At 41.1% G+C, this 17,974-nt stretch overlaps 1 protein-coding gene and 1 pseudogene across 8 annotated transcripts in view; both read right to left on the reverse strand.

Moving 5' to 3' along the window:
* Nucleotides 1-3,372: 3,372 nt before the first annotated feature.
* LOC127672098 (60S ribosomal protein L15-like) lies at nucleotides 3,373-3,979 on the reverse strand (annotated as a pseudogene).
* A 342-nt stretch (nucleotides 3,980-4,321) lies between these two features.
* Nfat5 (nuclear factor of activated T cells 5) overlaps nucleotides 4,322-17,974 on the reverse strand; it is an 86,937-nt gene continuing 73,284 nt past the window's right edge. For all 8 annotated transcript variants that reach the window (XM_052167241.1, XM_052167242.1, XM_052167239.1 and 5 more), the window contains 4 exons: nucleotides 17,732-17,880; nucleotides 14,485-16,969; nucleotides 13,360-13,603; nucleotides 4,322-12,693 (listed from right to left, as the gene is read on the reverse strand). In XM_052167241.1, the coding sequence (XP_052023201.1) occupies nucleotides 13,368-13,603; nucleotides 14,485-16,969; nucleotides 17,732-17,880 (2,870 nt within the window). In that variant the 3' untranslated portion in view covers nucleotides 4,322-12,693; nucleotides 13,360-13,367. The remainder of the gene's footprint in view (nucleotides 12,694-13,359; nucleotides 13,604-14,484; nucleotides 16,970-17,731; nucleotides 17,881-17,974) is intronic.

Raw genomic sequence — 17,974 nt, forward strand, 5'->3', positions numbered from 1 at the left:
ATTTATTTTTGATTTAGAGAAGTTTGGTATAGATTTCTAGATAGCCAGAGAGGAATGGCCATACATTTGAGTCATGCATGGTAGTCAAGCTATGACTTGAGCAGTATGGCAAATAGGAAGGGAACTTCAGAGACAGTAAGGAAGCTGGAGAATTAGGGAAATATGTATGTTTAGGCTCTGGCCAGTATCCAGGAGAAACAGGTAGCAGGAAAGCATCGGAAAAGTTCCACTTGAGTCAGAACTCAGAAAGGAGGCACTGCTGGCTGTTGTGACCGGCGGGAGACGGCAGTGGCAGAGAGACCACACCAGGCCAAACAGTTTCACATGAGGTTTACTGGGGACGGGGGACAAAGGACAAAGGTGGCGGTGGAAAGAACGAGGGGAAGAGAGAGAGAGCGCGCGCGAGCGAGAGGGAGGCGCTACTCCTACATATACCCGCGGATGGGGCCGTGGTCGCTGGTAAAGGTGAGCCCAGTGAACTCTGGGTACATGGTGGCTGTTGTCTTGGCAACAGGCCTATAGGTTGCGCTGTCGCCTATGTAATGCCACAGGCGTAAGAGGTCCCGATACCCCAACACTGGCTAGTTCTTATGTCGTCTTACCACAAGCTTTTATCATTTGGAAGGGGGAACTGCAACAGAAAATATCACCAGAATGGCCAGGCAGGAAGCATGTGATGCATTTTCTTAATTAGTGATTGATGTGAGGGACACAGCCCACTGTGGGTGGTGTCATCCCCTAGGCTGGTGGTCCTGGGTTCTCTAAGAAAGCAGGCAGAGCAAGCCTGTAAGCAGCACCCTCCCATGGCCTTTGCATCAGCTCCTGCCTTTAGGTTCCTGCCTCGATTTCCCTCAGTGATGTACTATAAACTGTTGACTGAAATAAGACCTTTCCTCCCTAAGTTACTTTCGGTCTCGTGTCTTATGACAACGATAAGACCAAAGAGAACTTGGCTCCTGAGGGCTAGGGTTAGGGGCTAGGAATTCTTTTCCTGATGTTTTAAGAAATCTGCACATGGGGGCGGGGGTGGTAAGCAGGGGGAAGGAGGATGGAATATGGGTTTTTTGGAGGGGTAACGAGGAAAGGGGATACCATTTGAAATGTAAATAAAGCAAATATCTAATAAAAAATTTTAAAAACTGCACACAAATGAGATAACAACCTTGGTGCTAAGGATAATTAAAGGACTATCTTTTTCAACAAATAAACCTTATTCTTGGGAATTTCACACACACATACAATATATCTACTCCAGTGTCCCCCCTCCAACTCCTTCCCTATCTCCCCCAACAATTCCCCCTCACAATTTCCTGTTTTGTTCAATTTCTTTTTGTGGTAACCCACTAAGTCCAACCAGTGCTGGTTTTATATGGGGCCTTCCACTGGAGCACAAGAAATCTAGCAGGGGAATACCCTAAAAGAATGATCCTTCCCTCTTGGAGAAGCTATCAACTGCTAATAGCAGCACAGTAAGGGGTGAGGTCTGAAGAGTACCTCCCCCATCTATGCTAGAACTTTGGCTGGCTTGATCTTGTGCAGATAATCTTAGCTGCTGTGAGTCCATGGTTACCATACCATAGGACTGGATCTTTCAATAAAGTAAAATGGTATCTAGTGTGTGAGACAATAGAACAGAGTGGTATCAGGACCAGTAATACTAATACTGTGTATTTACTGTGACCAGGAAATAAGTAAATACACATTACCGGCTTAGCTCTGCTGACAGCCCTAAAGGGACAGTCTCCTTTACAGGAATATCTGTGTACATACAAACTGGTGCATGGGGTTGCCAAGTGTGGAAGTCGAGGTTCCCTGCAGGACCAAACTCAAGAGCTCTTGCTTTTGTTTTGATACTTGTGTGTATGCATGCAAGCATGCCATGGTGCATTTCTGGAGGCCAGAGGACAGTTCTCTTTCCATGTTTTTCTGGGTTCTGGGGACTAAACTCAGATCGTCAGGCTTATGAGACAAGCACCTTTACCAAACAAACCACCATGGTGGTCTGTATTTTTGTTTTGAAAGATTTTATTTATGTGTATGTGTGAAGTGGAAATGTCTAGTCTCTTTGGAAAGTTAGTTATGTCCAATGTTTTGCTTGGCACACAGGTGAAAGGATGTTTTGATATAGCAAACATGTGAAAGGACCCGGGAAGAAGGAGTATAACTATGATCCCACAGACAGTGGAAGACGGGCACTGAGCACTGATGTCATTCACTCCACCTTGAGTTCACTGATGACATGCATGCATTGGTTCACCTTGCATAGTGTTGTTGAGCTCAACTTGTGCTCACCCAAGAACTACTGCAGCAGCTTGCCACTTGGGGTTTCTTCAGGACTGAACTACAGCTGCTGGTTTATGTCTGGTGTCTGCCTGCTTAAGGAACTGGATTGAAGCAGCAGCTCTGCTGGGTGGTGGGCTAGAGGAGAGGTAATGGAAAAGTTATTAGGATGTGGGAGAAGTGGACCTGTTTGTTCAGCAGTAGTTCTTCAGTTCAGTCCCATAACAAACACCAAATACAAGTAAGCAGCTGCAGACCAGTCCTCTAGGCAGGCAGATACCACACACAAGCCTGCTGCTTCAATCCAGTTCCCTAAGCATGCAGACACAAAGAAGCAACGAGCTCTGAACTACTGAGCCATCTTTTCAGGTGCATTTTCATCTTGGTTACCGTACGTTTTCAGTGCTGTTTAAGCTTATTAATGACAAATGTTTACATTTTCTGATTTTATGTGCTCATGTGTGGTGTTTGTACATCTGTGTGTGCATGTATATATGCAGGTGCACCTGCATATATACATCTGTGTGTGAAGGGCAGAGGTTGACTTTAGGCCTGTTTTGATTGCTCTGTACCTCAAGCCCTTATAGGGCTCTCCACTGAAGCTGGAGCTTAGAGCTTCAGTGAGCCTGGCTGCTCAGTGCGCTCTTGGAGAAGCCGTTTCCATCTCCCCAGTGCTGGAGTTAGATGCATAGCACATCTGGCTTTTTTTTTTTTCTTTCCTTTTCTAACAAATTTATTTTATGTATATGAGTACACTGTCCCTGTCTTCAAACACACCAGAAGGGGACATTGTATCCCATTACAGATGGTTGTGAGCCACCATGTGGTTGCTGGGAATTGAACTCAGGACCTCTGGAAGAGCGGTCAGTGCTAATCTCTGAGCCATCTCTCCAGCCCACATCTGGCTTTTTCTGAGGAGGCAGATCTCAACTGAGTTCTTCACCTTTGTTGGCATACACTCTACTGCCTTGCCTTGAAATCACACAGATCTGCCTACTTCTGCCCACTATGCCCTGCTAAGGCAGTTTTTTTTTTTTTGACTGTCCTAAATTGTTTATTGGATATGAATTATACAAATATCACGTTATTTTATTAGTGGTAACAGTGGAGCTGGAAAGTATTGCACCTTCTCCAGGCTGCACAGTGAGAACCACCAATAGTGTGGTGGAACTTGTGGCCCTTTCCAAGGCTACAGCTCTTTCAGCCAGCAGATGTCAGTCCACGCATCTCTCTGTGCTTGTGGACTGGTTTGGTGATCCACTCACTGGGTGTCAGGATTTCTTCTGATAGCTTTATGGAATGGATCAATGAGGATAACCTCAAAAATTTTGTATGTGGAATCTTCACCAACCCAGTAGGAATTCAGGACTCTCAAAGTCCCATAATTGCTCCTCAGCAACAGACTGAAGGCTTTGGGCACATTTCAGCTGGTTAACACCACGGTGGACAGGCTTTCCCTAAGTTGTACCCTTAGGAACGGGGGCATTTGCGACCACCATGGCGGACAGGAATCCTGTAAATGACATAACCTTGCTTAGCCTTGTACCCCAGTCTTCGGGCTCTACTAGGCCGGGTGGAGTGGGGAGCCCTGTGCAGCACAGAGCTGGTGGTATTGCCAGCAGCAAACCCTCAAAAGAAAGAGCATCACATCAGACTGCTTCTTCCTCCACAGCTCCTGGATGTATTTGTATGCATCCATCTTGGCTCACCTGATGGCTGCCGCCAGAGGAAAGGAAGGCTCAGTTTTTCATATATTCACGATATCCTTGTATCACCTATATTACTAACATTGTTTTTCTTTGATTCACCCTTTCCCACATCATCTAGTTAGTAGACATATTTTTTTTGAGATGTTGTGAACTGAACCCAGGGCTTTGCACCTGCTAAGTGAGTACTCTAATCAGAAGCTCCACGCTTAGTCTCTCACACATGGTTCCTATTAGTTCATAGTTGGTTCCAGTCTCTACCATTTTCCCACATTGCCAATACATTCAGGACAACACAAAGTCTGAGGAAAAAAAGATTGCCACCCACTGCAAAATGAAAACTTTCAATGTTTTATTTTTGACTGCAGCTGTTTACAGAAATATAATTGCGAGTATACAAATGTTCCAATAGAAGCAAAATATCTTTTTAATATTTAACAAGTTATCACAGATAGCTAAAAACATAGATGCAAATGAAATTCCCCCAGAGAACAAACTGAGAATATCTGGTGTCAGTGCTCTGAAATTCCAACTATGAAGCCATATACACAATGTCACCCTTACGTCACTGCAGGACAATGCAAGAAGGCAGGTCAGTGGTTGATCAGTGTGCTCAAGCAGATAAAATTAAACACAACTCAAAATGGCAGAATGGCAGCTAAATCACTTGAGAACATGTTAATGAAATATTCCACGTTACTCATTAAAACAGAAAGTAAAAGTAGAGAGTGAAACTCAGTCAAGTTGCCAGGAAAGCAGCAATCCCTTGGAGCTTACCGTAGAGGAACAAGGTGAACAGATACATTCATTAGATAGACGGGGTTAGTTCAATAGCACTGCAGAAGGTCTCTAATGAGTGAAACTGTGATCACTTCGGTGCAGGACAGCTCCTTCTTTCTTTTCCTTCTCTCTGTCTATCTTGCTCTCTCTCTTTGGTACTGGGGATCACACCTACCTTGCCCTTGTGTATACACAGGCCCCATCACTGAGCTCCAACTCCAACCAGGACAGGTTTTTATTGGTCACAGAAGTTTGATTCTCAACTCACTTGCAAGCATCTGGGGTTATGTATGAGTTATGTATGAGCGTTCCTGAGGCTCACTAGCTAAGAGTAACAATAGGCCACCCCTACACACCATGCATATTATTACTGCTGGGGTGGGTTCTGGGAGAGGAAGGACCAGTGTGAGAGAGCAGGTAGGGGTGACATAGGTTGAATGCAGGATCTTTAAGAGAGGTATTACAAACCTGGGTTAAATAAATTGTGTAGAATACTCTGGATCCAGTGACAGATGGGGAAGGGAGGTTGTCTACAGCATCCCAACAACTTGCCTACTTACTTTCCAGCACCAGTTTGAAGAGTAAGCCACTTAGTACTGCTAGTGTGGAACAAAAGCAGTGATTCTCAGAAAGCAAGTATTCATTTAGTTTTATTCTGAAAAGTGAATATCTCTTTCATGAGTTAACTCATCAGTGATTTGTAAACAGTGGAAGGAAGATTAATGATGGAAGTGCTGAATTCTAAAGGAAAAAAAAAACCCTGCTTAGCTTGTATTTATTAATATGCTCACGACTGAGAAGGGAGATACCCAAATTATAAAATGCACTGGCTTATTATTTTGTTAAGTACTTCATCTGAAGTTTGAGTTCCAAGGAGAATCATCACTTGACTGCAGTGTTCAAATGCCAAGTAAGCTACTTGAAAAGAATCTATTAAGAGAAGAAATTAAACAAGGTGCTATGTTGGCCTGGCCAGTCATCTATCTGAGATCTCAGAAACAAGAAAAATGGTATGGAATGGCAATTCTGTTCTGAGAGCTGGTCTAGCCAGAGCAAAACCATGGTCTGCTGGTAAATTAAGAGGCAACAAAGAGAAAGCTTGTATTACACTGCCCACAATGTACCCATGTTATGCATAAACAGGAGACTGTAGCACCCATCAATTATTTTAGCTAAGTAAATGTCACAACAAAGAAAGACAGAACATTGCACCTATATATCGAAATCAGTCAGTTAATGTAAACTTTTTAGACAGTGGTAGGGAAATGCCAAACTAAGTTAAATGAATTATTAATAACTACAGTGTATATATTCATATAACACATGCATTTCTTAGGCAGTACTGAGAATAAATTATTATGTTGATAAATGATCACAGATAACCAGGTAAGGCTGAATATACATAAAGAAGAAGTAATTATCTCTTAAGAGTGGGGAAGAAATTCTCTAGATTTCACTAGACGAGCTCACCCAAGTGGCTCTGAAACTAAAGATGCACTGGACTCACCTGGGAGCTTGGGTCAGACAGACTGCTGGGCCCCTCTTCAGATCTAATCAGTATGCCTGGGCTAATGCCTAAGAGTGTGCACCTCTAACTAGTTCCCTGCACATACTGATGCTAGCTGCTGGGCAGAGGACCATACTGGTTTGCATAAACCACATGGGTAGGAACTATACACTATAGGATTCTTATATAACGGACATGAAACACACAGGAAGGGGAATAGTTCTAAGTAGCACTCTAACATACTCATCAGTCAGTCAAACATTTGACTATTTCTAAAATGGTCTGCAAAGTGTAGTCATTTCCCTATAGCTACATTTCAAGATCTTAAGTCCTTTAGATTTAGAAAATAGTAATTTCACACTTATTGTAAGTTACTTTAAATAAGCAGGCACCTAACGCACCAAGCCATCTATCAAAAATAAATATGCAGTATTCTGAATAGTTAAGATGTATTCTTGGCTTTGTTTGGAATGATTAAAGTGCACAATAGAGTATTAAAAATACTGCATAAGTATGTCGTCTCCAGTCCACCAAGAGTTACACACACACCTGCATGGAACACAGTTCTGTTCCAGAGTTTCAGTTACTACTGTCTGCATTTGTTGCTGACGGCCCTTTCTTTAAGCACCACTACAAGGAGCTGGATCAGAAACAAAATGGAAAAAACCAGGACGCTCAATCCACTTCTGTCACTAAGATATTACTTTAGCTTTCCCATGACTCAAAGGACTTCTAAGTTTTTTCTGACATTAAGTTTTCCAAAGTCAATTAACTAAAGTTCCTATGGATAAGAAATAAACTACTTTGCCACGTTTATTTAGGGGAAAAAAAAATCAATGTTACCCCCAGGCCTTACAAAACCTATGTTTTAGTGACTGCACTCCCCCCCTCCAGTTAATTAGGATCAGAGAAGAGGCTGTGAGTAGTGCCTTTAAAACATTTAACATAAAAAAAAAATAAAACATTTAGCATACATTTTTGTGCATGAATTCTCATAGACAACCAAATTTTTATTCCTATTCAGGCGAGACCCATCTATAATTTGTTGGGATGAGAAAATTAGACTTGATTCATGCAAGCCTGAACAGTATGCACTTACTTTCCCAAGCAATTCTGCCAAAGCACTTTCTCTATTATTTTTAAGTCAAAGGAACTGACAAAGTTGTCATCCATGGTGACCAAGAAATGGAGAAAAGAATGGTCACCTGGAAAAGGTACAACTTGGGACCTGATATAACATAACTCACATAATTCACATAATTTTGGCAAAAGTGGAAGGTGGAGTTTTAAGAAGGGGGCACTGGCATGGTAAAAAGGCACTTTTCTATAACATTTAATCTACATATAAAATATTAATGTAAAAAATTGCCTGAAAGAGCAAGAGCAGTAAAAACAGAACTTTATTAATATATGAGGCTTTGAATGGCATGAAAATAGAGACTTAAAAAGTAATTAGGGTATTGGGATAATTTACAAATGATACTAAAAAGAGTCAATCTCCTGCATCATGAATGCCACTTCCAGTTTAGCTCTAGTGACAAAAGCAGCAGGATGGGAAAGCTCTTAGTGTGTATGACAGATGGTTAGTGTTGATCCTTCCTAGCATGTATACCATGTGATGGACCATGAGTGCTTATCCTCTTCCTAGCATGTATACCATGTGACGTGTGATGGACCATGAGTGCTGATCCTCTTCCTAGCATGTATATCCAACATCTTTCTCTCTCTCCCTTTTGGTGGTGCTGGGGACAAACTCTCTACTTCCAAGGCCTGGGTTATTCCTCTAATATGTCTACTGAATTAGTTTTTCTCCTTCACTGATCCCCTCCAGGTAACCAAAAGCAGGCAGATATAATTTACATTGGTTAATAAGCCATCTTGGTTAGAGTTAGAACCTGTGCTAGAGATGCAAAGTAAAGCCACAAGGTGTCCCCTAACTTTTAACTAATTAAAAATCGGGAAACAGGGATAACAAAAAATTTTACTAGGAAAATGAAAAATTCTCAGGCTAAGCCCTAGGAATAAGTATAACTCTGCTGAATTTAAGAATTATTCAGGGGAAAAAAAAAAGAATTATTCAGGAGCTGAAGAGATGGCTCAGTGGGTAAGAGCACTGACTGCTTTTCCAGAGGTCCTGAATTCAATTCCCAGCAACCACTTGCTGGCTCACAAACCATTTGTAATGGAATCCAATGCCCTCTTCTGGTATGTCTGAAGACAGTGACAGTGTACAGAAAAAAAATACAAAAATAATTAAAAAAAACAGAGAGAGAATTATTCAGTTGAGGTTTTTATTTGCTGACAGATTTCATTTTCCTAAAACAAGCATTTATACTGGTTTAAAAAAGGGGTCCAGGTAAGGTGCTTCATACCAGCAGGCCCAGGACTGGGCAGCATAGTACAACCTCGCTGAAAAAATAAAAACAAACACTCAAAAAGGTCAAAAGGAATTATCCTTTCATTCTGAAGGGACATATGCACAATTTTTCCTTCTATTTTTTCTGGGTACATTAGTCAAAATTCTGACAGGCAATAAATCTACTCTAATGCAATTATAAACTATAACTTACAATATTATACAAAGAGGGGGCAAGGAAGGATGGGAGAGTGGGAGGGAGGGAAAGAGGCCTCTTGTTAATACTGCTTCTATTAATAAAAGCCCTTTAAACACTTGGTCTAAGGAGATGGGGTAAGATAGATCTACACTGGCTAAATACCAAATAGGAACAATATGCTAGAATCAGAAAAGCCCACAGTAGTGCTTAGGAACAAAGTATCTAATGTCTTCTCTTTGGTGTGAAATGACAAGGAACACACACACACACACACACACACACGTGGAGAGAGGAAGGAGGCAGGGAGAGAGGAAGGAGGCAGGGAGAGAGGAAGGGAAGGGTGTAGAGGGAGAGATGAAGAGAGGGAGGGAGAGGGAGAAAAGGCAGAGAGGGAAGAAGGGAGGGAGGGAGGAGGAGGGAGTAGGGAGAGAGGAGGGAGGAGAGAGAGAGAGAGAGAGAGAGAGAGAGAGAGAGAGAGAGAGAGAGAGAGAGAGAGAGAGAGAGAACGCTCCAAGCATTTCTGTGAATTGCTGAAAGCAAGAGCCAAATGTAACGAAGGAATAAAATGTAGTTCACAGTTTATTTAGGTCCTTCTGCCAGATATAAATTTAATAAATCATGATTCCCAAGGCCTTGCTGGCTTACCGAGTCTTCCCATTGGCAGCTGTAACTTGTAACTGGGAAGCCACACTCTTAGCACAAATATCAACCACTGAGCTAGTTCTTCGATAAGAAGACAAATACCTTTTGTAACCAAATCATATTTCAGAACATTGTACTTAGCATGGACCTTTAGGGGCAAGGAACATTTAACAATGTAAGAAAACAAACAAACTCCATCATATTTGAGCAGGAATATGGTAGCACAGCACAGCCCTTGTATAAATAACCACAGAGGTGAGGAGACCGAAAATGGGAGTTTCTATCTCCATCCACTCAAAGCACTATAGTTCAGGTGATATTCTGTTCTAAACTTAAACATTATAAAACAGAAATTGGTCCCGGTGACTTGGCATTGCCAATCAGCATTTTATAAGGATAAGCTGCTAGTACACAACGCCTAGAAGCCGCCACACAAACCAGGCTTCTTGCTGCCACTTCATCCATGGCACGTAGTGTCGAACATTCTAGCTTGATCTTGGTGAACAAAGACTTCCTGAGTCTTCTACACGCTGTCACAAAATAATTCAGAAGACTCAGGGGTAAATGTGGTTTTAAACTTTGACTTCTGTTTTTCCTACCATCTGCTACGTCTGCTTTCTATGATGCTCCAGACAACACTCTGGTGTCCGTTTTACTTTTTAAGTCTGAAGCACTGAATTGTGTGGCTGCCCCTTCTTGTAACCCGAACTATGTTGGGTGATTTTTTCCCTATAGGAACTGGGGGAAGAAAGGAGATATTGAGGAAATACTTTTGGTTAGAGAATTTATAAAGTATCTCTGGATATTAAAAGATGGGGAAATGTTATTAAAATTACAAACATGGTTTTTTTTAGTGTCTTTATAAATAAAAGGCATAGGATACAGAAAGCCAATTAATAAGAACAACAACAATAATAAAATATTAAATATATAGTGAACAAAGACAGAGTGGCTCATTCTTGTCAAACACCATTTGACACACTGCCTCAAATGAACTTCCTTGCTCTTTAACATCTCGCTGAGTGAAAGATCCCGCAAACACAGTAAGTCGCCTTCAGCTCCCTAGTAACATGGAGGAACTGCCTGATGGAATGGCTACAGATAAACAGGCCATTTGCCTCAAAAGGTGCTTAAATACTCAAGAAAGACATAACAACCCCCCCCTCACTGTTATCAGACGCCACGTTGTGGTAGAACATCAGACAAACTCACAAATTTACCACAAAAATGTGTGGCAAAAAAAGAATAGTTTATATATGTATATATATATATATATATAAATTTCTATATTTATGCCAATGTACTCACTTAGTACAAATAGCAAAATAGTATACCATTTCCTAAATATAAAATATAGCTTTCCAAAAAAATGAAACACACATTAGATATAAACCATCCAAAACTTGAACGATTGAAAACTGTTTTCAAAATTAAATGACCAGAGTAGGTCTCTTTCTGGAAAGTTCCCTTCATATTGGCAAGAAGCCTGTACTACTGAAAACGTAATCCAATGCCTCTCAAAGAGAAAGGAAGGGCCAGGGCAGAGGGAGAAGGACAGAGAGAAAAAGCAAATGACAAGAACCACAGTCAAATAAAAAGGAAGAGTCCCCAAGGGGGAATCTGGCCATATAAACTAAACCAACACCAAGCTCCACACAGTTCAGCGCATGTGGAGGACAGGGGAGAAAAAAATGAAGGGAAAACTAAGAAAAAAGGCAACAACCATGAACTGGCTAATTTTTAAAAGCGTAGAAAGTAAAAGAATTGAACAGGAATCCAAAATATATCACCATACAGAAGCTGCATACACGATGCTTAACGCTGCATTGACACTTTCCACATGCCGAAGATAAATGAGACTTAAGCATGTGTCCGGATGTAGGTGGTGGTGACAAGCAGGCACCCCACGGGTGGCAAGGACACCCAAAACTCTACAACTAATGCTACAAATGCAAGTTCTGGAGTGTGTAATTTTGCTCTCTGTAGATGCAACACATTAGCTCTTCCTTTTAAATCAATGATATGACCCTGTAGAGCCCAAGGCTGTGGGAACCACCACATAAGTGACCATTTCAACTGTAAAGCACTGAGGTGACACGTAAATAGTCACGCAGCTCGGGGAGAATTGAGAGTTTGAGAAATATATGTTTGCCTTGTTTGTAAAATTAAAATGTATACTGCTATTTGTCATTAGAGGGAAAATTTTGAAGACTTCAGAACAGCACCGTTCATGGAAGAAAAAAAGATAATTGTTTTTTTCCCCAGGAATTAAATCCCAATAACTCCTAAAAGAGTATTCCTGGCCTGTGCTGCTGACTGCCAGGTCACTGGATTAATGTGGCTGCCTTCTCTAATTCCTACAGGGTCATAAAGCTAGTAGGATATGAATAAAACTTCAAAGAAAAACTGCAGACAATACAGGTGATGCACATGAGAAGGGAATACTAGCCTGATGCTGGGCAAGAAGACAGCAGGCTCAAAATTCTGTCAGTTTAAGCTACTGGAGGAGAATCTGAGAAGGTAACATGTCATATATTACCCCCTTCATTTCATAGAACAAAATATTTTTATGCGGTTATGGCTAAATCCCTTAGTAGAAATACAGAGAACTAACAAATCTCTGAAAAATGAACTCAGTAACATACCAGCTGTACCCAGTTTTGCAAGCATGTCATCTGCTTGTGTGTGGGGGGAGGAGTCGTTGTATCTGCAGAGTTCTTAATACAGCTAAACTACTCCTTCAGCTTCTCCATGAAAACTGAAAGAAACTCCTTCACTTTGGCCAACAGCCATGTTTTTTACATCAACAAAAGCACAGCCTTAGTCATTACTGAACTTTACTTTGTCCTAAGCCACTATTTGACTAAACTAATGCAGGAAAACTAATGCAGGAAGGGAAGTAAGAATGTAAGTAAACATGACAAATATGATTTCCTAATAGCAATAATAACTGAGAGGCCCAGCATTGCAGTTAAGAACAGAGGACAAAAGCAACAATTTTGTCAGCTGGAAAACCAAACACACTCTCAGTCATCACTGTTATTAGAAACAAAAAGCACATTGGTGGCAAATCACTGCAACAGGCAGCATGGGTGTACTCTTACAGCCAAGAAATCTATCCACATTTACTCAAAACGCAGTTCTTCATAATAGTTCAATAATCTTCACGGAACCACAGTTCTCAGGACATCTTGGAATCACCATTACTTTCTTCATGGAATTTCTGAAGAAAAAAAAATCAGTATCTCATTAGGGGAAAAAAAATTGTAAAGTGTCTGTCATCATGAATGGCTCCAATTGTCCTATGTAGGGAACTTCATCATATTCAATCTTTCTTGTTTTGGTGGTACTGAATCGAGGGCATCAAATATGCTGGGCAAGGACCCAACTAAGCTAGCTCTACTCCTGAATGATAAGAGTTATTATTCTATAGACTTTTCTCTTCCTTGCTCTCCTTTTCTACTGTGATTGGATCTAGGGCATTTTACGCTAGCCTGATGTGCTGTCATTCTAAAGGAAAGATGCTCTCAGCCAGAGAAATACCCAGTATTTCCTACCTAATCTAAGCTATCATTCAGAGTGACTTACTCAAAGTGAAAGTCCTATTTTAATTAACCGTACAGGCTAAACAGTGCTATTTTTTTTTTTTTGTTTGTTTGTTTGTTTTTTTCGAGACAGGGTTTCTTTGTGTAGCTCTGGCTGTCCTGGAACTCACTCTGTAGACCAGGCTGGCCTCGAACTCAGAAATCTGTCTACCTCTGCCTCCCAAAGACTGGGATTAAAGGCGTGCGCCACCACCTGGCTATACAGTGCTATTAACCCAGTCTGTTGTGAATAAAATTTAGTAATGCTTTTCACTAAGAGTGAAAATTCAAAATGTAATACTTACATATCTCACTAAAAGGAGCCAGTTAAATTGTTCCCTTGGCTTTGCAATGAAACAAGCAAATCAATCTTTTCCATGTTCTGACTGCTGTTCACAGAGGAGGCCAGTGGGGAAGTCTCTGGCATTTGCTGAGAAAGAAGTGTTGTCACAGAAGATTGGCCCTCATTTTGTGGTTGGCCTGGCTGATTTATGGCCATCAGCTGATCTGGCAATGTAGCTGGTCCGGAGGTTAAAAGCTGACTACAATCTGAAAAGACAGTGAAATCAGAAACATCTGATTAGTTAAGATTTCTGAAAAAATACTTTTCAGTTGCCAGGGGAAATTTATTACTATGCTGATCTATATTACTAAAACTAAAGTACCTGACAGTCTAACAAAATGGTTTTCACAGGACAACACTGGAATCTATCTTTGGATCTAGAAACATATATAAAAGTACTATTGAAATTGGGTATGGTGGAACACACTAATCTAAGCCTTTGGGAAGTAGAGCAAGTGAACCTTTTGAGTTCAAGGCCAGCTGGTCTACACAGTGAGTTCCAGAACAACGATGACTAAACAGTGAGACCTCATCTATAAATAAATGTATACATACAAATAAAATTATTACTTAATTACTTGACATAACATGAAAAATGGGTACCTAGCTCTTTAGAAACAACTTAATTGGTTAAGATATTTTCTGCCATCCTTACTTCATTTTCCTTTCAAATTAATGTCATAAAATGGCCTTTTTATATATCTTTTCATTTAACCCTCTTAACATCTTTGTGAGGTATAAAAACTATCATGTTTTTTGGTTTTGGTTTCTGTTTCTGAGATAAGGTCTCATGTACCCTAGGCTGTCCTCAAACACACTGTGGAGCCACAGATGACTTTGAATTTCTGATCCTCTTGCCTATACCTCTAGGGAGGACTAGGACTACAGGTATGTACTATTATGACCAGTATAAAATAATTACTTTTGAAAATAATGGAAATTCATGCCTATAAAGGCCAAATAACTTGTCCAAGGCCTCAGTTTTTAGCTGGTAGAATTCTACTCTGTTTTGAAACTTCTGTGCCTTGTACTTCCTTATAATGATCTGAACATTTCAACCGTGTACTGAGAAATTTGAGTTCCTTACTATTTTGAATGCCAAATAAGAACATTCCTGAAGTCTGCTGAGATGAGCCAGGAGAATTTTGTATTTGGTTTATTGTGCCTCCTGTCGTATTGTGAAATAAAGTAGCCTGTGGCTGGGGTGAAGAAGTGCTTCCTTGGATTCCAGGGATGTTGTTCTGCGGGGAATAAAGAGGAGACTGCTGCATGTCTGGTTGGTTTATACTGGTTTGCAATGCAGACATGGATGCTGGAGAGAGGAAGAGTGTTACTTGCTGCTCTTGAGACCGAGGTGACCCTTGAACCAACTGGATCTGAGGAGAGCTATGGAACAAGGAGGTCTGTGGTGATTCAGATTGCGTAGGACCTGGGTTCTGAAGTGAGGAAACCGTAGGCTGATTCTGAAATTGCATGGGCTGCTGCTCTTGGTTCATTGGGGCCATATTACTTTGCTGGTGAAAAATTGACTGGTTCTGCTGCTCCTGACTAGCCACTGCATTCTGGTTTGGGCTAAATATCATGTTTGGCGGTGGCTGCTTCTGGGAGGCCATTGTAGCCATGGCATTCTGATTACTGAATAAAATGCTCTGTTGCTGTTGTTGTTGCTGCTGCTGCTGCTGCTCCTGGGATGGAGAGTTACTCTGCATGCCTACTATTGGGCGCTGTGTTTGGAAAATTGAGCCTTGCTGGTTTTGAGGCATTGGATTAGGAGGAAGGGAACCGAGGGCTACCGGAGGCTGAAATAAACCTTGCTGAGAGGGTTGTGCCTGTTCCTGGGAAAGAATAGGGGTCTGGATGTGCGAGATTGGAGGCTGCTGTTGAAAAGCAGCTTGCTGCTCAGTGTTTGATGTTGACTGAAGTGGAGAAATTGAGTTCTGTGCTGCAAAAAATGAAATCTGCTCTTCTTGGGCTACTGTGTTAGTTTGAAGATTATTGATAGAACTTTGGGAAAGAAATATGTTGGGTGACTGCTGGTCTTGAGGAACTGAAGAGCCCTGTAATACAGCAATGGTATTCTGAGAATGAAACATTGAAGGCTGCAGTTGTTCAGAGGATGCTGTGGAAGTCTGACTGTGGACAATAGGATTTGGACTATGAAAAATTGAACCTTGAGTTTCCTGGGAAAGGTTCTGAGCATCAGCAATAGGATTTTGAGGATGAAAGAGCTGAGCCTGTGAATGAGAGGACTGCTGCAAAAAGTTCCCAGACTGAAGTGACATCATCTCGTTCCCTTGCTGGAACAAGCTATTCCCTTGTTGCTGAGTACCATTATTCTGAACACTCATTATATTTTTTGTAGATGAAAAGAGGTTTACTTGAGGTTGGCTGTCCCCACTGTGCTGCATTTGGACCATTGTCTGAAAGACACTGTTCTGCATCTGTTTTGCTTGTGCTCCAGTTTCTTCTCCATCTCCTGAACTTGGTGTCTGAAACATAGTAGAGCCAGAGGTTGCAACCTGTGGTGTGGTGGTTGTGGAAGTTTCATTTCCAGAAACTGCAGGGGGAGAAGAAAACAACTCACACTGCATTTGCATGTCCTCATTGGTAGGCAGTGCACCCATCATATGAGAAGGCTGCTGGTAAACTGGAGATTGCTGAAGGCTTCCATTTGCTGAAGCAGCTGAAGGAAAGAGTTCTGACTGAATCTGGGCAGCTGCTTGGCAAATGCTCTGCTGCATCTCCATCACCATTGCAGCTGATGACTCCATCACTTGCTGTTGCTGTTGCTGCTGCTGCTGTTGCTGCTGCTGCTGCTGCTGCTGATTGGACAGTGTATTTTCAGTCTGTTGATGGACGCTGTCAGCCCTCCCAGGTAGTAAGTTATCTGGTCTGGTGTGAACAGCAGACTCTGTTGAGGAAAACATTCCAGGGCTTACACTATTTTGAATTTGACTGACTTGGAAAATGTCTGCATTAAGCTGTTCTTGAACATTCTCATTACCATCTGGAGTAGAAAACAGAACAGATGATAACTGCTGTTGTGCCTCTAAAACCTGCTGGACCAAGTCAACGCTTCCACCGTTGCCACCAGCAGCGCTGCCTGTGAAACTTCCCGCTTGCAGCTGCTGAATAGTACTCTGGAGCTGACTCACACTGTTTGGCGGTGGAAAAATATTTGATGGTATCTGCTGCTGTAACGTCTGTGCTTGTTCTTGTAGTGGGGATTGCTGCTGCTGTGATGCCTCAGTCAACTGTGACAAGTTAACCACTGTATCTGACTGTATTGTGTCTCTGGACTGAGCTTCTCTTGTCTGAAACTGTGTTGCCTGTTGCAGTAGTGCATCGCTGCTGGGCAGCTGACTAGAAGCAGAAACGGCTGGAAAAGTTCCGGGCTGTGAGATGTCTTGTGTTTGGATAGTTGTCAGGGTCTCTGGGTTGTATGCCTTGGGCTGAAGCTGATTTTCATTTTCAGGAGGTAAGTGGGAAGATGACGATGAAAAGGCTGTGTTCCCCGCTATGTTAGAAATAGTTTCTAAAGTTTGCTGGGTTGATCCAACGGTCTTTGTAGTCTAAAAAATAAAAAGCCACAAATAAAATATTGCACATATATAATCATAAATAATAAATATTATGCACATATAAATATTAAATAATCACATAATTACTCCAAAAATTATTTCTAAGGATACACACAGAATAAGTTTTCTACTCTACAGTATCAACAGAAGTCAGTGTAAAACTGATTCTTTCTGACAATGTCTGACTTTCAGTATTGTAAAGATAATCAAACTAGCAGAACAATCAGTTATTGATATGTTTAGCCAAATTAGAATAATAAGAGAACATTATTCTGATAGTTTTTGTGTCACTAAGTGCAAGACACTTCCATATTGTGGATTATCAGTAACACTGCAATGGGGAAAACAAGTGAAGAGGAGAATTAAAAAGATAGTACAGAAGGAACCATAATCAAAATGCATCTACTTCTGAAAATGCTAAAATTGGTGCTTTAATTAAATCAATTAATTTTGGGGGCAGGGTCTTTCTCTGTAGTCCAGGTTGGCCTTAATCTTACATCTTTGATTCCTTAGTCCCGAAACCAACTTGTAGTACTTTTATAAATATACTTCATCTCATGGGAATGAATTCCTCCTTTTACCAAATGTGTCCTGAAGTTACTTAGTAAGCAATTTTACTGACCTATAAAGCATTTGCTCTGAAAAGCAAAATTCATTAACCGTATCTGATGGAAAATAGATGCCAACGGAACAAGAAAGGGGAGTATAGCAAGTTTTCATATATGAGATAGATATGGGCGTTACATAACTCACCTGAAAAATTGGGGAAGATCTTTTCTCTGATGTTACTTCCATTGGAGTAACATCTTCAGTCTTAATCATACTGCTTGATATGAGTGGAGTGATCAGGGCATTAGGAAGGATAGTTACCTTATCTACGTTACATCCAGTTGTTTTCATTGCTACACACATAAAAAAAGAAAAGTTGAAAACAGTAAGAAACAATCTGTTTACTCTAGACCATGGTTTAAATCTAGTTTGTTTGTCTGTCTGTTT

Source organism: Apodemus sylvaticus, chromosome 21 (assembly GCF_947179515.1).
Source record: "Apodemus sylvaticus chromosome 21, mApoSyl1.1, whole genome shotgun sequence".
Classification (NCBI taxonomy): domain Eukaryota; kingdom Metazoa; phylum Chordata; class Mammalia; order Rodentia; family Muridae; genus Apodemus; species Apodemus sylvaticus.